Raw genomic sequence first — 22,575 nt, 5'->3', positions numbered from 1 at the left:
CCTCTTTCAAAACGCTTCTGTGGTTTCCCATCTCAGAGTAAAGGCCAAAATATGCCCCATGAAGGTCCCAATTCCCATCCTGACCTCAGCTACTGCCACTTTTCCTGCTGTTCATTTACTCACTCACTTCTAAACATACTGACCTCCTTGCGGTTCTCTGTTCATGCCAGACACACTTGGGAAGCTTCCCTCGGAGATCTGCACTGTTCATTCCTTTACTTTAGTCAGTCCTACCTTCTCAGTTAGGTCTTCCTTTGACACCCTACAATTTCAATACTTTCTAGAACTTCCTATTCCTTTCAGTTTTATTTTCTTTCTTAGTTCACATCATTATCTAATATACTGTATACGTATTGAATTTTTCTGATTCTATTACGTCCACCTGAGCGTAAACTCTAAAAGCTATGGAGATTTGTTCTGTTCACGGCAGTCTCCCCAGCATCTACTGCAGGACAATGCCTGGCACGGAGCAAGCATTAAATACATTTGTAAAATGAGTAAGACTACTGAAGCCCAGAAAGATGAAGTTACTTGGCCAAGATTACACAAATAATAAACAGAGCTGAAATTTAAACCCAAGCAGTCTGACTCCTGAGTTCATACTCTTCAGCCTAAGAAGTGGGTTCCATTACTGAGTGGGGCTCAGGACGAAAAGAGAGGTGCAGGGAACCTGGCAGCCCCCTCCATCTTCTGCTTACAATGAAGCCAGGTCTCCCAGGGCTCAGGTTTGGCCTCAGCAGCTGGGCCAATAGCAGCGCTGCCCCAGGCTGCTATTTGGGTCAAGGCCAGTGTGCTGATGCCCCCCAGTGGCTATGATGGGGAAGGACAGGCAAAGTGTAACCTTCAGGTTGAAGGTGTGTATGAGTCTCAGTTCCCAGGCTCCCCCTCACAGAAGATACAATACAGAGCATAGGCATAACAAATCTTTATTTCACCAGAAGGGACAGGCAGTGGGGCAGTGCAGCATCCAAGCCCCAGACCAAACATGCAGCATCCACATGCAGGAACAGCTACACAGGCTGGGGCAGGGTGAGGGCCAGGGGTGGGGGCCTGGGACCATAGGACGCCCACAGCACCCCTACCAGGACGCTTGGGCCCTGGGCTCTGCTGCCTCCACTAGAACAAGGAGACAGACGACTGGGCGGCTTCCCCATTGCTGGAATCCTATCCCTCTGGCCAGGAAGAAAGATGGCACACAGGGTACAGAGTCTGGCCAGTCTACAGCACTTGATCTGTACAGGGTTGGCACAGCCTTGCCTATTGAAGGGCCCAGCCCGATACCCAGGACAGCACAGCCCTAGCAGTAAGAGGGTTTACAGACTTTCTGTCCCTAACAGGGCTAGACCCCGATCCCAGAAGGGCTTAGCAGAGTTGGAACCAAGCCTCGCTCCACCTAGCAGGGACACCTCCATGAAGGGGACTTCCCTGAGCACAAGCAGGGGCCTCCTAAGGCAGTAGTAAACTGGGGGAGCTGCTCTAGACAAGAGGCCTTGCTTCTGTGGCCCTGGGGTAGGGGAAAGAGGGAAGGTATGAGAGCAGGCCTGGGGGTGGGGAGGGGTGAAGTGAGGGCAATGGCCCTGGGCCTATAGCCACAGCTACCTAGGCCTAGAGGGGCTGTGGGCTTCCCAGGGTAGGGTTTAGGGCTGGGAAGACCAGGCTAAGCGAGGGGAGGGGGCCGTCCTACTCAGACCCCCTGCACCCATGCTGAAGTCCGGCCAGGGCCACAGGGAGGACAGATACACAGAGAACTTCAAGGCACCAGGATTCTGAGGAGCAGCAGGGCCACCCCCCTCAGACAGACAGTCATTATAATAAACATCTCAGCTAAAACTACATGATAAGTGTAGAGGGTGGGTGGAAGGAAAGGGGGAGAAAAACACAGACAGACAAAGGAAGAGACATATGTACAGGGAGATCAGGGTAGAAGAGACAAACCAGATGAATGTGGCAGTGAAAGTACGCGTGTGGGGTAGAGCATAAGAAAAGGAAGGAGACAGAGACGAAAGAGAAGGGAAGACAGCCCGAGAAGGCCTGAACACGCAGCACTTCTGGTCCCTACACAATAAGGCACCAGAGTCAGTATGCTCCTGTTGTCCCTGTGGTATTAAACCGGTGCTGAAGGAAGGGGCGGGCGGCTGCTGGAGGGGGTGGGCCTTCGGGAGCCTCACACCTGCGCACCGGTGGCCTTCTTGATCAGGGGTATCTGCAAGGGGGGGAGAGCCATGAGCCTGTGGGGGCCCTGGGGCCCCCAACCGCAAGCTGCCCAGGCAACCCCACCCCAGCTAGTGAGGTACACACCTTCGAGAGGTCCACGCCTGTCAGGGCGTGCACAGAGGCGGGCAGCTCGGCCAGCAGCCGGTTCACTTCCGATGTCACCTTGTTGTTGTCCCCACTGAGGACCACAATCTCGTCGACTTTGGTGAGCGGGGCAGCGATTTTGGCAGCGATCTAAGAGGGTGGGTGGGAGCAGAACTGGGTTGGCTCCCTGACTTGGTCCACCTGCTTTGTCCAGCATCTCTCCCTCCCTTTTCCATCTCACCCAAACCCCTCAGCAGCCTGGCTGGCCCTAATTTTCAAGCCATGGTCGGGAGGGCCAGTGGCCCAGGGGTGAGGCGATGCCTGTCACTGGGCTCCTGCCCACTGCTGAGAACGCCACAAGGTCACCCTTTGAGCCAGCTTGTCACTGCGTTCCTGACAAGGCCCAGGGAAGTCGTGGCACGTGCCCAGCCTGTCCCCGCCTGGGGCGGGGGCCTCACCTGGGGCAGGGCCTCCAGCACCAGGGCCATCTTGGCCGAGTCCCCGTACTTCTGGTAGGCCTCAGCCTTGAGCTTCATCCGCTCAGCCTCGGCCTTGCCCATCGCCTCGATGACTAATGCCTCCGCCTCGCCGATTTTGCGGATCTTCTCAGCCTCTGCCTGAGCCAAGAGGACCTGCTTCACCCTGGGGGAGTCCAAGCCAGGCAGGATCAGTGGGAAGTGCCAGGGACCCCTCAAGCCTTGCCCAGGGGCCAGTAAACCCTCAAGCCCTCTGCTTTGGCAGGTGTCAGGGGTGGGGGACCCATGAGGAGGGTGCCCTGGCATTCTGGCTCTGGCCAGGGAGAGACTATGGGCTTCCAGATGCAATGGAAGGGGGGGTTAATCAGGCTGCTCTCTGTGCCAAGCACCATGCCAGCCCTTCAAACCACCTTCATCTAATTCAGTCTTCCTAACAACACTCCCACGGTCTCCCCAGTGAGTAAGCAGAGATGGAGCAGGACTGGCTTCCACGCTGTGGTGAGAGAGTGCACGTGTGGCAGAGGAGCCCGACTCAGGGCCCCGCCCCGGGCACCCTGCGGCACTCACTTTTCGCCCTCGGCTATCTGCTGTATCCGGTGGGCCTCGGCCTCGGCGGGGCGGCGCACCGTGGCAATGAGCTCCTTGTCCGTACGCAGGATCTCCTGCGTCTCCACGGCAATCTGCTTCTTACGCTGCACGATCTCAATCTCAATCTCTTCCTGCCGGATCTTCTGCTGCTCGCGGGCCCCTTGTAGCTCATAGGCCAGCTGGGCCTCAGCTGTCTGTGGCAGAAGTGTGGTCAGCATGTCAGAGGCTGGCCACCAAGTCTGAAGCTCTGACCTCCAACTCGGGGACCCTGCGGCCTCTCACCTTGATGTTGACTTCCTCACTGAAGGCCGACTTCTGCAGCTCAAAGGCTCGCTTGGAGTCAGCGATCTTGGTGTCTGCTACAAACTTCACATCTAGCATCTCCCTCTTGCACTCGGCTTCCTGGGAGCAGGAGGGGCAGGTGCTGAGGGCCCTCGGAGCGGCCATGGCCCCAGCACCCCTGAGCTCCCTGTCCCTAGGGTGGGAAGGATGGCCCACCTACCCGAATGCCAGCGTCCCGCTCGGCCTCGGCCACCCCGATGTCGGCGTCTCTCTGAACGACAGCGGTCTGCGTCTTGCCCAGGGAGCTCAGATAGTCCACTTTGTCATACACGTCCTGGGGAGGGGAGGGGGAGTCATGCCTGGGAACAGTCACAGGCACAAAGGTGTCCCTCCTGCCAAGCCCCCCCCATTCCCAGATGGATGTAGGGGGGCAACAGCCTTGCCTTCACACCACACCTTGATGGTGAAGCTGAGGATCTCAATGCCCATGCGGCCAACATCTGGGGCTGCCACCTCCCGCACCAGCTTGGCAAACTGGTCCCGGTCCTGATAAATCTGCTCCACGGTCAGGGTGCCTGGGGGCAGAGGTAACATGGGCTGGCTCCCCAGGGGCCCCGCCAGCTAAGACACAGAGGAGGCATGCAAGCAGAGATCTGAGTGGACGCAGGAATCATGCAGTCTGATCTGGGTCTTCCTGGTTTCTTCTTAGCGTTTAGCATCAAGCCCCAGCTGCAGAGTCCCGGCTGGATGAAGAAAAGGGCTCCAGGCAGCCCCTCAGCCCCACCCCAAGGCCCTCCCCCTCACTCAAGTCACCTGAAGTTAAGGGAAAACATTTCAGCTTTTCGTCTAGAAACCTCGGGGGGCCTGAATGACACTCCCTGTCCCACCCTGCACCCCTCCCTGGCCCTGGCTTGGGAACTCTGCAAGGCTCCTCAAAGGCAGCAGAGGGGTCCCTGGGCTGGGCAGGGTCTCACCGAGGATGGAGCGCAGGTGCCCCTCCAGGGTCTGTAGGACGACGTTCTTGATGTCCTGCACGTTCTTGCCCAGGAACTGCTCACACGCCACTGCCAGGAGCTCTTTCTCTGTCATGATCTTCACCTGCCAGTGGTCACAGAGGAGCCTGAACCAGACTGGAGGGAGGCAGATGGAGGCCCCAGACCCAGGTGTGGGGGATGGTGGCTATGCCCCTCCCCTCCGTTTTCAGACCTGGAGGCCTAGGGACTCGGGGAGGGGGCAGAGCCTGTCTGAGGCCTCGAGTGGGGAGAGCACACAAGGAATCTCACACAGAAATTTCACCCTCATTGGCGGCCCCAGGCCCGGACACGGCTTCTCTCCTGGGCACGTGGAGCTTGTGCCCCCTACACTTCCAGCCCCCTTGCCGTTAGTTAACTTATTTCTCCCCTGCAGGTTCCCCACAGATGGGAGACCAGCAAACTGAGGGGCAGAGAATGCAAAAAGAACAATGAGCAAGAGGAACAGAGACAGACAGACTAGGAAAGAGCCTAGAGAGGGCAGGGGACAGGTCTGGGGTGCCACTGAAGGTGGGCATCCTCCTGCCTTTCCTTCCCGAGGTTCTAAGTACACAACCTCCTCACCAGAGGCCAGTAACATGGTTGAATCTCTGTTCTGTGAAGTCGAGAGGTGAACTAGGGCAGGGAGCCCGTCACCCAGACACCAAGCTGGGAATATAATGTAGCCTCCAACTCCGGAGCCCAGAGCTGCTCTGCTTCACATTGCCTCACCCTCTGGTCCCCACCCCTCCAGCCCCCTACTCAGGGAACAGGGAAGTCTTGGATTTTGGGGCTTGGCAATTCCGACACCTGCAAAGAATGGGGGGGGGGTGTTTAGTGAGACAGGAGGCCTCAGCACTGGTCTGTCCCTCGCGGGCCCGCTGAGAAGAGAAAGGGTGTCTGTTAGTCCTGCTGGGTGGCCAAGGGGCCGAGTGAGCATGTTCCAGAGGTGACGACTCTCTCATAGAAGGGGGGTATAGGGGCAGGGGTGCTGAAGAGACTGCCCCTGGCTGTCCTTTCCTCCTCCCCCAAACCCCAGCACCAGACGAGGCAGCTCAACGGTCATGCGCGGGGCTGCTGAGTTACTATACCTGGGCGACACCCGTCACAGTTAAAGCTACCCCCTCGGCCGTCTCTACGTCCTCGCAGCGGGGCTGCAACGTCATAATCTCTAGGGAAATCCTGCCAAGAAATGCAAAACAGGGGCATGGGTCTGGGGGCCCAGGGCCTGGGGTGTGGGGAGAGTCCAGTATCTCACTGCTCCGGCAGGGACGGGCCAGGGGTCCTGTTGCAGGAGGGTGGGGAGGATTCCCCAAGAGGTCACAGCGGGGAGTCTGCGAGGAGCTGGGTGGGAGGCAGGGCAGGGTGGGTGCAGGTGGCTCCAGGGGAAGGAGTGTGAGTGTACTACGAACGTGTACACCTGTCCTCTGCTCAAATCAACCTGGCTTGAAGACAGAGAAAGGAAGTAGAGAAGTGGGTGTGGTGGTCTGGGCTGGTGGTGGGGTGCAGCTGTGTGTGAACATCTTGGGACAGCAAGGAAGTGCTGGTGCCCCAGGCTGTGCCGTGTAGGTTGTCCATGAGCGTCACTGGACCTCCCCTGGGAGCCCTCACCAGTGCCCGGGTCTGCTCAGCCCCCTGGGATGCCCGGGAAGCTGCCTACAAAGCTCGGCCTGGTAGCCTGGCCGGCTGGGGGTGCCCACTGCTGGGCCAAGACAAGGTGATCCTGCCCCTGCCCCTTGCCAGGGAAGCCCTGCCCACCCAGGTGGCACCTCGGCCTGGCAACAGGTTGTAACATGAAGCCTACTTTCTGGGGTCAGGCCCAGCTGGTCAAGGGGGGAATGAGGGTTGGGGCCACACTAGAGCTTCCTGGCCAAGGAACCCTAGAAAGACTGACTCTGCCCAGACAATATGAGGCCTCAAGGGTCCACATCACCCAGTTTCAAAGGGACCTGGGCATTTGCAGTTATTTCAAGTAGAGTGGTGGGTTTAGAGAAGGTACGTGGCTGCTTTAGACAGGGTGGAGATGGAGGCCAGGACCCTGCCCATTCCATGCAAGGTGCTCTGAGCTTCTCAGGCCTCTGTGTGAAGATGGCTACAAGGGGCGGATGAGAGGGGGACAGTCCCCTTCCTGATCAGAGATGGCAGGATGGCTGAATGAGGGCTTAGTGGTGCAGAGCTTTTGCCTAAGAAGGCTGATGGGCAATTTCATACAGAGGGAAGGGGATGGGTAAGATGACCCTTAGGTCTCTTCCAGCCTAGGGACACACCACCATGCAGGCTCTGAGGGGGCAGGGGCTTTCTGATGACGTTCAGTGCCTGAAACTGAGATGGTGCTCAAGAGAGAGCTGGTGAATGAGGCAATGAAGGTGGCAACCTGCATATTACAAAGAGAGCGCTTGGAGTTACTAAATGCTCTGGCTTAGGAGTAGATTTCATCAGCTATGGCTGCACGGTAATGAAGAGTGAGACACCAGGTCACTCACTTTGCAAAGCGAGATCATAGTCATAATAGAGCTTGGGTTTCTCTAGCATTTCTTTTCCCCAAATCCCAAAGTGCCCTCATATCATTCTACTTGCCTTCCCAACATCCCCACATGGCACAGAGGGCATGATTTTCTCTGTTTCACAGATGGGGAAACTGAAGTCTAGTGATAAAAGATCAGCTCAAAGGCCTCTCAACAAAGACTTAGGGGCAGGGAATAACCAAGCCTCTTTTTGCTCTGGCCTGTCAAGGAGATTGAAGGGGGCAAGGGGCTGGGTGGACAGAAGTCCCCATGGGACCCATCTTCTGGCCTTGCAGGGAGGAGGGCCAGGGCTTGACACTGGGGTGTCAGACTGGAGAAGGGGTTAGCAAGGGGCTCCGTGGTAACTGGAGGACTAGGATTTCAGCAGTGGATACTTAGGACTGAACTCCCACCCAGACAGTCCAGCTGTCACAGAAGGGCCTATGTCTCCTGCCTCAACTTACTCCCAATTTAGACTTGCCATCCCAGGACACCCACTGGCAGACTTTGGCAGAACTTCCAGGATCCCTCGCTCTTTTCCCACTAGCAGTCCCAGTGGGTGAGGGCAGGGGAGCTGGGGATCTATAGGGATCCATCCTTGCACCCAGAGCAGCAGAGGTGGGAGCGGAGAGGAGGGAGGCACACACTCTTAGGAGGGGAGTCCATCCGGCTCCTGCTTGCCAGGCCCCATAGGGCAGGAAAAGAGAAGGTTAGATACAGAGGAGGAAGCAGGTGGGTTATTACCTGTGCAACCCCTGTTACGAATAGCGGGACCCCCTCCGACGTCTCAATATTCTCACAGCGACACAGGATGGTCATAACCTCCAGAGACAGTCTGAGGAGCAGCCAGGGGGTAGGGAGAGGTAGGGACAGGAATGGGTAGGAGGGGACACAGCAAATATACACAGTGGTTACCAGATAAGCACCAATGCCTGATGCCTGCGGGCAGGATTGCTCTCCATACTTCAGCCCCCCCAATGCCAGCTCAGCCTAAGGCTGTAGGAGGTCAGAGACACCCCCTTGCTGGTCTGAGGCCTCTGGGTCTCTTCTCTAGCCCCCAAATCCTTCCACGGAGGAGCTGATGGGCTGGGGGAAAGCCTACTGATGCCCTGGGCCTATGATCTGAGCTCACCACCTCTTTCCCACGAGATTTCTGGCAAATCTGGGAGACTTAGCCTCAGCTCCCTCCAAACACAAGCAAACCTGTGTTTCTAGAAATTGGGAGAGGGAGGCCACTCTGGGGATTAATGAGCCATAGCAAATGCCGAATCCTGCTTGGGGTACACGCTCTTAAGGTCTGTGCTGCATATCACTAAGTAGGCAATTTAGGGCCAGAAGAGCCCAAAGAAAATTTTGTATTTTCTGATTCTGGTGTGGGGTTGTCAGGGGAGGCTGGGGGAGAAAGTATGCCCTGCCAGAGTATTCACAGGGACACCTGGGAGATAACAGTAATTCATTTGGGAATTTCCAACGTTGGGCACAGGCAGAGAAGAGAGTCATGGCAAAGAAAACAAGGCGCCTTGAAGCTACTTGGCCCACCCGAGCTGGGCCTCTCTAGGGCAGTGTGTGCGCGAGGGTGTGTAGGGCAGTGGTCCACGCAGAGGCCACGCTGTGGACAGCATGGAAGCTTTCCTCGAACCAGAGGGAGGACAGAGACTAAGCCTGCAGGAGCAGAAGTAGGTGCATTAGAGGGATGGGGAGCCCCGACCCAATTCTCACATGCCAGCCCTGGGGTGCCGGCCATGCAGATGTGCAAAGGCTGCCTTCATTCAAGCCCCTCCCACTAGCACCATAGGCCTGAGAGGACTCTAGACCTGCCTCAGACAGAAAGCCACCAAGCTCTCTTCTGGGGAAGGAGGAGAGGGAGATAGGAGAGGGAGGGAAGAAAGGAGGGAAGACAGGCTGCAGCTCAGCTGCCAGAGGTGGAGGAATCGCTCAGGTGAGGAGAGCTGCCCACATCAGGGCCTCATGCCACTAAAGTGCAGCAGGAGGGACTTCACTGAGCCTGGAGAAGAAAGGCTGACACTGAGGGTGGGTGACATGTAGGGCGGCTGTGGAAAGTCCCTGGAAAGGGAGGCTGCGGATCCAGGCTGGGTTAGAAGCCTTTACTCTGATGTGAGAGGCTCCTGCTGGCCTCGCGAAATAAAGGCCTCAGCTCGTGGAGACGTCTACCAAGCAGGCTAGGGGTCGGGAAAGGGGCTCCCCCAGAACAGGGTCCAGGAAGCGAAGGGGCTGCAGACTCAGGCCGCACAGCAAGTGGGACCCCAAGGTGGATGGTGAGTCTGAGTGTGTGAGATCAGTTTTCTGGGATGAGGTACAAGGCTCTCCACCCCTCACTTCCAAACCTGCTGTCAGAGAAGCTTGGCCCTGTCTTGGGGCTCTGCTCCTCGGAGCAGTAAGTGGGTGGGGGCCACCAAGAACATGGAGAAAGAGCTGCAGTGGAAAGAACTGTTGCCCAGCAGTGGATGCGCGTGCAGGGCAGGTCTCTTGCAAACTCTCCAGGCCTGGCTGTATGTCGAGGTGTTTGGACAAGAAACTGTCATCCCAGGATTGCATGGCATACAGGGTGGGGGGCAGTGTTTCCGGAGAGGACACTCCATGTCTTCTGACAGGCCACCTGGCCCACTCAGGAATGTCTAGGAGCCTTTTGAGAGGAGGCTGGCACCTCAGTAGTGATTACTCCCTAACACTTTTGGCCTTGGGCTAGAAGAGTTGCCCAGGGTCCTTCCTCTCAGGCAGAGCAAAGTGAGGGGAGAGATGGGAGAGTGGAGAGGGTTACTGGGAAATCAGTGAAGTTAAAAAGTGTGACATGCTTTCCATGCCCCTGACCCTAGCTGACACCCTTACACTCTGGAGCCCCAAGCACGAGCAGCTCAGTGCAGCCATGGGGCTTCTCTCTGCTGACTGGTGGGGCTGGGGTGGAGGGGGATTTCCACGGGAATCTCCATCACTTCCCCTTCAGGATGACACTCGCTGCCCCCCACAGGCCCCCATCTTCACAGTTCTGCTGCTCTTGTTGCCTGGGTCCTGACCTGAAAGGATCTGGGCGCCTCCTCCCATCTCCCATGGTCAGGAAGGAGATGGGGGAGAGGAGGCTGGCATACCTTATCCCCTTCTAGGTGGGCAGTGAGGGGGGCAGCAGAGGTCCAGGCCAAGTCTGGCGCTACCAGGGGCTCTGGGGGAGCCAGCAGGTAGAGCCTGACGGTGGGCCCTCTGGGGAGCTGAAATCTCTCTTCCGCTAGTCTTTCCAGATTCATTTGGGAGGTCCACACCTATCTTGCGTGGCCCTGGCACCAATCCCTTAGATCCCCACCCCTTGTCTCTAACCCACTGCTGTCACAGAGCCACTTCAGACTCCATTATTCTCTGCCATTTACCCCTGCCTGCACTGTCCCAGGGCCTGCACAGATGGGGGTGCACGTAAGGGGTCTCTTCAGACTTTGTTCCCTCCCAAACTCACTCCAAACAGGGTGTACAATTAAGGCTTCATGAATAACTTGGAACTAGAATCAGGGCATTGGGATTCTGCCTGGACAGGACTCTGAATTCTCTGGGACGGAAGTGATGCCTCCAGTGGAAAAGCAGCACACCCACTAAGGAGGTGCCGTGGACAGACCTCCAGCATCCCTGTGCAACCCATTCTGTCTGCTTCTTAGGAGCCCCCCAACCCCAGAGTGAAATGTGGCATGTGGTAGATGCTCTAGCTGACCTGTGGGCTGAAGGGCAGAAGGCTAGACAGAAAGCCTTTTCTCCCTTTCCCACTAGGACGCCAGGTTCCCAAGCCCCGAGGCCCTTACCTTTGAGTGTCGGAGATACACCACCAGGCCCAGGCCCAGCCGCCAAACACGTACTGTTTATAATCCGAACCACAACAGCCCCCTGGAGAGCAAAGCAGTCAATCAGCTCTTAGGGTTGTCTACTCCCCTCCCAACCCTGGGCCTTTACCCACTTGGGCACCTGACAGCTCCTACTGTTGGGTGCCAGGTGCTGAGGTTACACAGAAATGGGAGACATGCCCTTAAGGGCCTTGGAATCTAGTTTGGGCGATAAGCAATTTGCATAAAAAGGAGGCTATCCAATGAGCAGCTCAGAATGTTTAGTACTTGCAGAGAACAGAAGAGTGGGCAGGAGTGAGCAGGAAAACCTTCCATTCAACAAACAACTCGAGTATTTTCTGTGCTAGGGATATGGAAATGAAGATAGAAGTCCTATCTTCAAGGAGGCAGACCTTTTCCTGAGATGACTGTAATCCTATGCAATCGTCTATTATCAGGGAAGGAGCAGACAGAGAGGGAACGCAGGGGTGCTGACATTGGGAGGGAGGGGGTCTCAAGCCCAGGTGGGAGCTTTGCTCATGCCGGGCAGATACATCTCAGAGAGGCTGGTTCTCTATTCCCAGAGTCACTTTGTTCCGCTTGAGGGAGCAGATGTGGAAGGCAAGGCCTCAAAACAAAGGCCAACTCATGGTAGCAACAGGAGAAGTCAAGAGAAGGGGAAAAAGTCTCAAAAGGAAGTGGTTCCTGGAAATACGTATCAACTCAAGAGAATGTTCAATCTGGCCCAGACCCAACTTCGTGCTGTGGACATGTTCAGCACGCTCTCTGTACAGAAATGAGGAAAGTCAGTTCCTGAAATTCTTGTTGTAAACTCTCCTGCCAATGCCAAAATTACTCATCAAGTGCAAGAAAAGTTTCATAAAACCTAGATAGGCAGTTCACTTGTAGTGCAAAGAAATGTACCGGAATCATGATTCACAGGAAATGTGATTTGTATGTTTAAAAAAACAAACAGAGGAAATGTGATTTGGGAAAAAGCCAGTGGGTGTTATTATTTCTGCGTTCACAAACTTGGGTTTTCGGGAAAATCTTAGGGTGCTGCTTCCCAAGGTCAAGTGTCAGGGATAGTTTCCTGTAGCTGAGTTACAGTGTCTATGAGGACCCATGGCAGGGGACAAGGCGGGGGTGGGGTGGGGGGCAGAGGGCGGAGCTCACAGAGTGTCTCAGGGATCAGAGCAAAGAGGTGTGTGTGTGTGTATGTGTGTGAGAGAGAGAGAGACCGAGTGACAGAGCGCGCCCTGGGTGGGAGGCACACTGGGATTTAAACTGGGGAGGGACAAAATTACCTTTGCATTTTAGAAACACCACTTTGCACAAGGAGGAAGATCCTGGGGTCAGGAAGATTGGGTAGAAGAAGCCTGCCTCTTGCAGTGACCTAGGCAAGATATGGTGACTGAAGTTGGGGGATAACTTCTAGATAAATCTCTGTGCAAGTGAAAATATTCTCTAGCTGCACTGTGCAATATGGCAGCCACCAGCCACAGGCGGCCCCTGAGCACATGAAATGTGGCTGGCATGACTGAGGAAGTGAATTTTAATTTAATTAATTTAACCTGACATGGCCACATGTGCGGCTCTCGAGGGCAGGTTTGGGTGGGTGGGGAAGTCAGCATCAGAAACAGACAATGGAGAGAACTGCCAACTGGAGACAAGATTTGAATGGGTGGAAGCGAAGGAAAAAAGACCCCACCAGGGCAGAGGGCCTGCCAGGCTTCAGAACTGGCATCTGAGACTGCTCCCTGGGTTGCCCATGCAGTTTCCTGGGGCTACTAATGTCCATCCTGTGCAAGTAGCTGGGCCAGAGGTCCAGGGAGCAAAGAGCATCCCACGTGAGAGTAGGGGAGGGAAGAGGTGGTCTTAGGTCTCTGTTTCTCTGGGGTGGGGGTACCTTTCCACAGGGCTGTTCAGTGGAAGCTGTTGCAGGCTTCTCTGCCCCGGGGAGTTGGGTATATGAAGCATCTAAGGACATGCAGTCAATCTGAAACCTCAACCATCTCGGGGATCCAGTGAAACTGGAAGAGGGTCAAAAATCACAGCTTGTTCCACTTCTTCTGGCCTGGTGGGGGCTGGGGTATGGCTGCCTCCAGGGTACTTCTCAACGTGATGGGGAAGGAGGTAGAGTTGGGGTAGGATAGGGGGAGGCCTAGAAAAGGGGTTGGGGGGTGTCCACCCTTTACCTTTAACTCATTCTTTGACCTTGGGAGCAGGCTGCCACAGCTCAAGCTGGGCCTTGGCCAAGGGCAATATGGCCAGGTTCCCAAGGGCAGCAACAACAGGAAGCTGGGACTGCCAGACTGCCCCGCCCCCAGCAGCCTCCTTCCCTGGAAGGCATCTTCCTCCCAACTTCCTGGTCACATGGAGCCTCAGGACCACTCCAAAAAGGGGACAGATAGGTGTCCCATTTGACCATCCTAACTTCCACTGTCTTGAGACCTGGAAGTTTCTCCTAATTTTATCTCACTTTTTCTAAACCAACTTGATTTCCTTTGTCCTGTCCTCAACCAAGCTGAAGAATCACAAAACCCCCCTAGATAACCTCCGCCCCATTCTTAGTCCCTCCCCAGATACAGCCATCACTCTGCACCCTCTGGAAAACTTCCTTCCCTTCCTGCCTCTCCCTCTTCCACTGCCTTCTTCCTACTAGTCCAGAAGACCATACCCTACCAGGGGGATTTAGCTTTTTTTTGAGCCACAAACCCCCTTAGTAGTCGAGCAATGCTGGAATGTTCATAAATGCATAAAATAAAATACATAAGAAACAAGTTATATTGAAAGTTATCAAAATATTAAAACAACCAAATATGTGGTATAGTAATATGTGTGATATGTAACAGTAATACATGTGATAGTGTAATACATGAAATAACGTCTATGGTAGATGTAGTAACAGGCTTAATTTCAAAGTAGTGATGTGCATAAATAATTTAAAAAATTTTTATATATAGTTTCAGGTTTACAAAACAACATAATGGTTATACCCCTCACAAAGGGTAACCTCCAAGTCTACTACCCTCTGACACCGTATATAGCTGTTAATATGCCACTGATAACATTCCCTATGATGTACTTTACATCCCGAGACTATATATGTATATATATGTATATGTGTAATATGTATTACGTATATATGCAATATATAATATATATATAATTATAGTTGACATTCGATATTATTCTACTTCAGCTTAGCTGTACAGTGCATTGGTCAGGCATCTACACAATCTATGAAGTGGTATCTTTATAACTCCAGTACCCCTCTGACACCCTATATAATCTTCACAACATTGTTGATTCTATACCCCATACTGTATTTCATACCCCATGACTCTTTTGTGACTACCAATTTGTACTTTCTAATCCTTTCACCTTCTTCCCCAGCCCCCAACCCACCTCCCATCTAGCAACTATGCTTTTCCTCTGTATCTCTGAGTCTATTTGTTTTGTTTGCTCGTTTATTCTGTTCTTTAGATTCCACATATAAGTGAGATCATACGGTATTTGTCTTTCTCAGGCTGACTTATTTCACTTAGCACCATATCCTCTTGGTCTGTCCACGTTGCAGCATAAATGATTTTTAAGGTACTACAACAACTGCAGTAGAGTAGGAAAATACCTGCTAATACCATCATGGACGGTTGCTGACATTCATGACCATAGGAAATACTAAATTTCAGTTAAGGTTAGAGAAAATAAAAAATGCACTTTTTTGCCCCATCCAAATGCAGAGACCTCTAAATTCTATCCACAAACCCTAGGTTAAGAACCTCTGACCTATTATAGAGCTGGAAGGTGTATGGTACTTGCATTCTCCTATTAAATTTCCGAAATAGAAATAGAGAAAAAGGTTTTATATTATAGAATTAAGGAGGGAAGTTAGATAAGCAGAAGAATGTCCAGACTTTTCAGGTGCACAAGATGACTATGTGTCAGCATCCTTCTTCTGAAACTGGGCTTAGGGAGATGCCCCTGGACTTAGATCCAGGCCCAAGTAACCAGGCGGGGGCAGCGCTGGGGGTAGTTACGCTGGTCTCCTGGGAGTCCCTGTGCAAGAGGGAGCTGCATCTCAGTTGGATCATCTCAAATCCCAAGGTACTATTATGCTATATGTCATCCCTCCTTCTTCTCTTCCACCTGTCCTTGACTCCAGCACCCTCAATTCTCAGCATGACCTCCTCTTCCCACCCCTATAACAGCTTCCAAGGTACCAGTGCATTGGCCTCTGGCCAGAGGACCAGGTTTGCCAACTGGAAGGTACAGAGCAGCCCATGTCAGGGGCTTCTCTTACCCCTCAGTCTTAAGGCTCTCCAAAGGGACAGGATTGGAGGTTTTGTCTCCTCATCTCAGAGTCTGGGCTTCCAGCAACTGCACAGAAAAACCAAAGTGCATATTCAGGTTCAAAAAGCCTTTTTAGAGTGGGGGCTGGGAGACCAGTCCAGGTCTTACACAGGTGAAAGCTTGGCCTCAGGGCTCTTGAGGATCTCCTTCCTGATCCCAAGGCGATCTCAGGTCTTTAAGGAAAGTGAAGTATCTTATCTCTGGGACAGGAATATGACCCTGCTCAGGGAGGGTGGGGATTTCCTATCCCAGTGGAGAGACTGATTTTGAGGTCCAGACTGAGCCAGAGGCCATGTTCTGGGGTAAAAGTTCCCAATGGACTTATCAGACCTCCCCAAAGGTGGGCAGCTACAATTCCTGGTTTAGCCCGCCCACTTCTGTAGCCAGCCCTAACAACTCTGCACACAGGCCGAAAATCGGCATTGAGAATAGGATGTAAGACATGAGGTATTCCTGAAGCTACAGGCCTCCAAACTATCAGGAAACATGGACGGTCGCCAGCACCTGCTAACTAGGGCTGCTGCACAAACTGCTGCTTTGAAAGGCTTCAGCCACCTTCCAAGATACCTAAGTATACAATCTGAAAAGCAGCCTAAAAGCAAATATCTCTCCCCTCCCCAATACTGCAGTCCCCAAGCCCCACCTAAATTCACAGCAGTTCTGGATGGAGCCTGCAGCATTTTGCAACGGGAGCTGCACCACCCACAACGCGGTTTCGCAACCTGTAGAGGCCACACCCGCTCCCAGGAGCGCAATGCCAGGAAAGCCCAGCAAGCCCCAACCTGCTAGGAATTAACGGATCTGACAGCGTCGGGAGAAAGGATCCAGGTCCCAGGGCCCCTTCCCAGACAGGCACCTGACTCCAGAGCTGCGCGACCCACCCCCCAAGTCCCGGGCGCTGGAATCCAGCCAAACTGCTGTGCTCCGGAACCAGCGGTCCCCTCCCCCCCGGAACCTCAAGGCTTCAGTTCGGGACTCCCAAGGCCACGGAGGGGAGACACTGCCAAGGGAGGAGGCGGAGAAAAGAAGGGATAAACATGGGAAAACACGCAGTTGGGGAGGAGCCCCTGGTGGTGCCCGAGGGTGCGGAGCACGAAAGTATGAGTATGGGGGTTTCTCCTGGAAGGGTCTCAGGTGGGGCTCGGAGCGCGGTAGCCTCAGGCCCGACACCCGGCGCCCCCATCTCGTCTCCCAACCCTGGCACTGCCCTCCGCCCCCAGAGCTCTTCCCTGGCCTACCCTTCCCTGTTCGCTCCCCAGCCTTGCACCCAGCCCGAGCCCCCTCCTCACCTACCTTTCCTGGCAGACACCCCGCCCTAAACACCCTCCGGACTGGGCCCCCTCACCTGAAACCACCAGCGCCTCGTTGGGCCCCACCGTGTGGCAATTGCCCATGGCGCCGACGGGGGGGGGAGGGACCTTGGGGACCGCAGACCTGGACAGCAGCTTGCAGCCCTCACCCCGCACCCGCCCGCACTGCAGGCCGCGCCCAGTTTATTCCGCCACCCTCAGCCGCTGCCCGCCTGCTCCCCTCCGCGTTCGCCGCCCCGCCGGAAGTGTGGCGGCGGAGGGCGGGGCCGGCACGTCGAGAAGCAGCAACTGGCGCGAGCCTCGGCAGTCAACACGTTTTATTACACGCGGGTCAGGTTCAAGGGGCTCAGCCCCAAAGCACTCTGGGAAGGCGTTCCCCGCTCCCACGGGTCGCCTCGATAACAAACGTCCTTCCTTGCCTCATCTCCCAGCATCCACCTTACAGCAGTCGGCTCTGGAGCCAAACCGCCTGGGCAGCCTTTACCTCTGCTGCCTAATCCCGTCTCTGTAAAACCGGGATAATTGAACTACCTAGCTACGTGTTTGCAAAGGGCGGGCGCAGTTCAGTAATTCTTAATATTGGCAGTGCATAAAATTACAAATTCCCAGGCCCCCATCCATAGCTCATCAGCATCACCGAGGGTGGGGCCTCGAAATAGCAAATTCAAATTCCTGAGAAGCAATGTAGGGCGATTGCTCTCCCCCGCCACGCCCATTTCCCAAGCTGGGCTGTCATTCTCAGGAAGAAATAATCATTATTTCCTTCCACCAGAAAAAGGGCTATCCAGGACATTCCATAAAGCCCCAGAAAATAACCATGGAGGCAAACCCCTCAATAGCTAGGCCATGGCTTGCCACACAGCTAAGGTTTTTCAAGGGCCACCAAGTGCCATAGAAAGCATCCCAGCCAGGGGGTTACGAGGTTTAGGGCTCAGGTTCAACTTTAACTGGAATTCTGTGTGTGACCTTAGACAAGTCTGGTGAGCTCTGTGGGCTGGGGCAGGGTTCCGAAACTGTAGGCTCCTCAGGATGAGGGCTGCTCACACAGGATGGGGCGCCTGGGTCCTTAGGCTGGGGGTCTTCATCAGATTCGGCATCCTCCATTGGTCCCAGCCCTGCCAGCCTTTTGCTGGCCACCCATAGCCGGTGAGCTACCCGGTCGTCTCTGGAGGCTGGAGGCACCTCCTCCACATGGCAGTTGGCAAAGTATCTCCCACTGAGGGGCTCAATGCCCTCCTGTAGAGCACAGTACAGGGGGGTCTGGGCACCCCCTCCTGGTGTTCGCAGCACCAGCCAAGCCAGTGGGCGCAAAAGTGGGCGCAGCCATCCGGGAACGTGGCGCAGGAACAGCTCTGAGTTCACAGGCCCTGTGGACAGGAGAAAGGAAGGAGTGGGGAAGACAGTGGGTGAGGGCCCAGGGTAAGAGCTGCGAAAACAGGGCTAGAAGGGAGTGAGGAACAGAGTCCTGTTCCAGGGAAACCAGGGTAGTGTTACCAGGCATTCAGGGACCCCACAAGGTGACCTCGCTCATTTCCAAAAGCAAGCCGCCTCTTCTCCATCCAAACTCCTTGTACATCCCCATCTCCCAGATTTTGCTCATGTTGTGTTCCCTGGATGGAACAATTCTGTCTCTCCATATTTTCTTCTAGCTCAAGTCCTGTTCCGATGTTTAACCAGCAAACATTTATTAACTCGTATGGTAGACCAGCCACTCTTGGACATTAGAGATATGGAGTATAATAAAAGCTTGGTAAAGATTAGTTGTGATTATTAGTGTCACTATTGTAATTACTAATGAACCATAGGCAATGACTATCTAAAATGCAGTATGGTAATATGCGTAGGGCAGATCTTGTTATCCTGTAACTTGTTCCCTACAGGCAGGGATGGGTTTTATTCATCACTTAACTCATCAGATTAAAAGCCAAAATGCTTACAGTGGACCTCCAGACCCTAGATGACCCATTTCATCTTTACCCCTCATCTCTTGCCACTCTCCCCGCCTCTCTGTTCCAGCCACACCAGGGTCCCTGGTCTTTCTCAAACACACCAGGCACTTGTTATTTGCTGTTCCTTACACTCTTCTCCCCAGAAAGCCACACGGCTCATTTTCTCATCTCCTTCAGGCCTCTATTCAAATGTGACCTTTTCAGATGTGTCTTCCTTGACTGCCATAGATAAAACAGCCCCTGTCATTTCATATTCCCCTTACCTTGTTTTATCTTCCCCATAACACTTTATCACCACCTGCCATTATATATACAGAGGGTGCCAAAAAAAGGTATATACATTTTAAGAAAGGAAAAAATTGTATTAAAATTATGCTGATGGTAACCACTTTGAGCACCTCTTGTCATTGCAAAAGTCAAACGTGACTTGTATTCATCTTTTGTTATCAGTATATATTGAGTGTTACAATTTTAATACAGTTGTTTTCTTTCTTAAAACGTGTATACATTTTTTTGGCACCCTCTGTATTTATTTATTGCAGTCTCCTCCTCCCCTAAATGAGCATGTAAACTCTACAAGGACAGGGTCTTTGTTTTGTTCACTGCTATAGTCCTAGCATTGAGATTAATGCCTGGTCCATGGTAGGTACTCATGTTTCTTGAATGAATATCAAGAATGCTTCTTGAATGAATAATCATTAGTTATCATCATCATATTATAGTCAATTCACTCATATGGATAGCTCCTTGCGGTGAAAACCTGGGCCTTATTCATGGCTATACCCTACCCAGTTGTCAGCATCCAAGCTTGTGGTGTGAGAGGAACAGCCCAGACGAGGTGAGCCTGGTTCCAAGATCAGCAAGGAACAGGTTTCTCCTTGGACCATGCTTCCTTCCTGCTCTGAGGTTCTGTGGCTCAGTGAGACACTGGGGGAGCACAGGATAGACGAATATGGGGGAGGGAAAATCAAAGCAAAGCAGAGCAGCTGAAGAGACCGGCCTCACCTGGGTGGGCTGCATAGCAGGTGACGCCAGTGCCCTCAAGATGAGTGGCGAGCTCCCGGGCAAATAATACGTTGGCCAGCTTACTGTCGGCATATGCCCGCAACTCCTGCTGCCAGCCCACCACTGGGCAGTCCAAGCGTGTGAAGTCAAGGTGCCCTCGCCGGTGGGCAGCTGAGGATACCACCACCACGCGGCTAGGAGCACATGTCTTCAGCCGGGGAAGTAGCAGATGTGTCAGCAGGAAGGGGCTGATGTGGTTCACTCGCAGCAGCAGGTTAAAGGGCTCACGGGTCCGGCCACAGGAACTGATCCCTGGGACAGGGGCTGGGTGTGAGCAATTACTCTGGAGGGATCCCCATGGGCCTCTGAGTCACCATCCGTGAGATGGCAGTAGGGGGCATCCTTCCCACTGGCCCCTATCAAGGCCTGGCTGGAGGGGACGACTGCCCCCAGCCACCCGCCGCCCCCACCCCTGCAGGGCCTGCTGCCCCTCACCGGCATTGTGGATGAGGATGTCCAGCCGTGGCTCAGAGCTCAGGAAAGCAGTGGCAAAGGCCCTCACGGAGGCCAGACTGGCCAAGTCCAAGGCCATGAAGATGACCTCATTGTTCCCACTCTCCTGTGGAGCGGCAAGGGCTGGGCTTGTCACCAGGCACCTCTCTCCTCTTCCCTCTTCCTAGGCACTGAGAGTCCACTTCCTAATATTACTAAGATCTGCCCCTATGCATTAGAATGACGTAGATAAGTGTGTGAGCTCCATGTATATCTTGACTTTGCCTTTTACCAGTGTGACCTTGGCAAGGTACTTAATCTCTCTAGGCCTCAGTTCTGTGAAATGGAAAGAATAATGACAGTATCTATCTCATATAACAGCACCTATCGTATACAACAGTTGCTGTGAGGACTAAACGAGTTAATATACACAAAATACTTAGAAAAGTGACTAGTACACAGTCAGCACTGTCTAGGTACTTGCTTTTATTAATATCCTCATCCTCCTCTTCGCCTTACCCTAAAATCTACAACAGACTTCTCACTGGTCTCTTTTCATCCACTCTTGCCTCCTCCGGTCCAGGCACCACACAGGTTTCATAGTTCCAAAAGGCTATTCTGACATCTAGAGCCCGCTGAGGACCCTTCACTGGCTCTCCACGGCCCATCCTATAAAATCAGAGCTCCTCAATAAGGTGTATAAGGGCCTCCAGAACCTGGCCCTGGCTCAGGCCCTCTAGCTCCTTTATTTCACTTCTTTTTCCCCGTATTCTGTGCTCCAGCCAGCCTAATTAAACCTTTTGTTTTTTATTTTTTCAGTTTCTTAAGCCAGCTTTCGTGCCTCCGGGCCTTTGCATATGCTGTTCCCTCCCCTACTGTCTTTCATGAAAGTAACTTCTACCAATCCCTAAACGTCTTAGAACAGCAATTACTTCCTTCAGGAAGCCCATTCCCCAGCTTGGATCTGGTGCCCCTTCTCTGTGTGACTAGAACACCAGTGCACCCCCTCTTCCGCACTTAAGGAATCCAAGGGTCACTCTCCTCTCAGGGGCTGGATCCCCTAGAGCTGCTTTCCTCACCCCTGTGTCCGGGTGTGTTTGTCCTCTGTTCACCGTTCCACCCGTCCCCGCCCTCCCTCACCTGGCGGAGATCGAAAGCGGCCGCCTCACCGCGCTCCCGGCTCCGGCAGGCCAGCACCACGCGCGCTCCCCGGCGCGCCAGCTCCAGCGCCGTCATCTTCCCGATGCCGCTGTTGGCGCCTGCGGAGAGCGGGAGGGAGCCCAGCTGAGCCAGGTGGGCCCCCGCCGCCCCGGCCTCCCCACAACCCACCGGCTCACACTCACCCGTGACCACTGCCGTGCGGCCCCGCAGGCTGACGATACCGCCGCACGGCGGGGCCTTCACCAGGTTGTAGTAGACAAGCACGTAGGCGCCCAGAAGCAACCCGGCGCCCAGCAGCAGTGCCTCCATGACGGCCACACCTCCAGGTTCCCGCCTACCCGGTAGGTCCCAGGCCGCCCAGGGTCGCCCCCCGGCGGCTGCCGATCCGCCCGGCACCCGCCTGGAAGGGCGCGGGTCCAGCCTGGATCTCCCGAGCGCCTCGCGGAGGCGGAGGCGGAGGCGGAGGCGGAGGCGGAGGCGGAGGCGGAGGCGGAGGCGGAGGCGGAGGCGGAGGCGGAGGCTGGCGGGAGGCAGGGCAGGGGTGTGTGTGCGTGCGTCTGCGCGTGGGCCCGAGCGCCCCCTAGACGTGCGTCTGAATCCTTGTATGCTTGTGCGAACATCTAGGGGCGTGTGTGCATTTGGGTCCTGGGAGCGCCCTCTAGGTGTGTGCCTCCGTTAACTCGTTCTAGATGCGTGTATGTGTGCACGGGCACCCTGGGAGTGCCCTTTAGGTTTGTACATGCAGCCACATACCGTGCGTGTGTGAATGAGTTTTCGTGTGTAATGCGCCCATGGGCCCTAGGATCACCCTTCAGGTTGTGTTCCTGCTTCTGGATCCTGTGTGAGCACCTTTTACATGTTTTTGTCCATTGTCACCGAGAGCCCCTCCAGGTGTGTGCATACATCTTGTCGTTTCTGCCAGTGTGTGTGCTTGAATGAATATCGTATGTACCTGTGTTTTGCGTGTCGCCCTACAGCTGGGGGCTTACAGGACGGGCTAACAGGGTATGTGACTGCTCTGGGTTGTTAGTATGAGTATGTAGCCGAGTCCTTCCCTTCTGCAGAGGTGTGTGTATATGAATGCTCTTGTCTGAGAGAGTTCAGTCATGGATGTTTTGCCTTCCATAAACAAGTCCTTACATTCCTATCCTCACATCCCACCCTCAGCTTCTAGGATTCTTCCCATCGAGGCCAGAGAAGTGATGCAGTGTGTTCAGGGTGGCACCACCAGTTAAGGGCTGTCAGGATTCACTCATGTATCTCTCTGCCCCCCACTCCCTCCATTTCTGAAGGGAAGCAGGGAGAGTGTAACATTTATCTGCCCTCCAA

The 22,575-nt window shown here is 54.2% G+C and overlaps 2 protein-coding genes across 9 annotated transcripts; both read right to left on the bottom strand.

The window, feature by feature from the left end:
- Positions 1-910: 910 nt before the first annotated feature.
- FLOT2 (flotillin 2) lies at positions 911-16,888 on the bottom strand. 8 transcript variants are annotated; one of them, XM_074320829.1, is made up of 13 exons: positions 16,675-16,863; positions 15,280-15,356; positions 12,281-12,369; positions 10,956-11,037; positions 5,746-5,836; positions 4,619-4,742; positions 4,101-4,219; positions 3,865-3,978; positions 3,645-3,764; positions 3,342-3,556; positions 2,757-2,940; positions 2,299-2,448; positions 911-2,203 (listed from the first exon to the last, which is right to left on the bottom strand). In XM_074320829.1, exons 5-13 carry the CDS (start codon positions 5,818-5,820, stop codon positions 2,165-2,167), a joined length of 1,140 nt encoding a protein of 379 aa, XP_074176930.1. In that variant the 5' UTR covers positions 5,821-5,836; positions 10,956-11,037; positions 12,281-12,369; positions 15,280-15,356; positions 16,675-16,863; the 3' UTR covers positions 911-2,164. The 8 variants fall into 8 exon arrangements, with proteins under 8 accessions (XP_074176930.1, XP_019595070.1, XP_074176931.1 ...); XM_019739511.2 differs by lacking the exon at positions 12,281-12,369 and having other exon boundaries at positions 16,675-16,888; XM_074320830.1 differs by lacking the exons at positions 5,746-5,836; positions 12,281-12,369 and adding an exon at positions 7,903-7,993 and having other exon boundaries at positions 16,675-16,813.
- Positions 16,889-16,941: 53 nt separating this feature from the next.
- On the bottom strand, positions 16,942-21,735 carry DHRS13 (dehydrogenase/reductase 13). Its single transcript, XM_019739516.2, has 5 exons — positions 21,429-21,735; positions 21,226-21,344; positions 20,089-20,212; positions 19,594-19,905; positions 16,942-18,006 (listed from the first exon to the last, which is right to left on the bottom strand). Exons 1-5 carry the CDS (start codon positions 21,553-21,555, stop codon positions 17,564-17,566), a joined length of 1,125 nt encoding a protein of 374 aa, XP_019595075.2. The 5' UTR covers positions 21,556-21,735; the 3' UTR covers positions 16,942-17,563.
- Between the last annotated feature and the right edge of the window lie 840 nt (positions 21,736-22,575).

Source organism: Rhinolophus sinicus, linkage group LG15 (assembly GCF_036562045.2).
Source record: "Rhinolophus sinicus isolate RSC01 linkage group LG15, ASM3656204v1, whole genome shotgun sequence".
Taxonomy (NCBI): domain Eukaryota; kingdom Metazoa; phylum Chordata; class Mammalia; order Chiroptera; family Rhinolophidae; genus Rhinolophus; species Rhinolophus sinicus.
Note: the sequence above shows the minus strand (reverse complement) of the source record. Positions and strands in the feature narration are given on the sequence as shown.

Excerpts from the sequence above, each read along its gene's own strand:
- FLOT2 (XM_019739509.2), bottom strand. The coding sequence starts at position 16,723 with ATGGGCAATTGCCACACGGTGGGGCCCAACGAGGCGCTGGTGGTTTCA. Across the intron at positions 3,765-3,864 it reads AGCGGGACGCTGGCATTCGG|GAAGCCGAGTGCAAGAGGGA; the intron begins GTAGGTGGGCCA and ends TCCTGCTCCCAG. Across the intron at positions 2,449-2,756 it reads TGCTGGAGGCCCTGCCCCAG|ATCGCTGCCAAAATCGCTGC; the intron begins GTGAGGCCCCCG and ends CCACCCTCTTAG.
- DHRS13 (XM_019739516.2), bottom strand. The coding sequence starts at position 21,555 with ATGGAGGCACTGCTGCTGGGCGCCGGGTTGCTTCTGGGCGCCTACGTG. Across the intron at positions 21,345-21,428 it reads CCGCACGGCAGTGGTCACGG|GCGCCAACAGCGGCATCGGG; the intron begins GTGAGTGTGAGC and ends CGCTCTCCGCAG. Across the intron at positions 19,906-20,088 it reads CATCCTCATCCACAATGCCG|GGATCAGTTCCTGTGGCCGG; the intron begins GTGAGGGGCAGC and ends CCCCTGTCCCAG.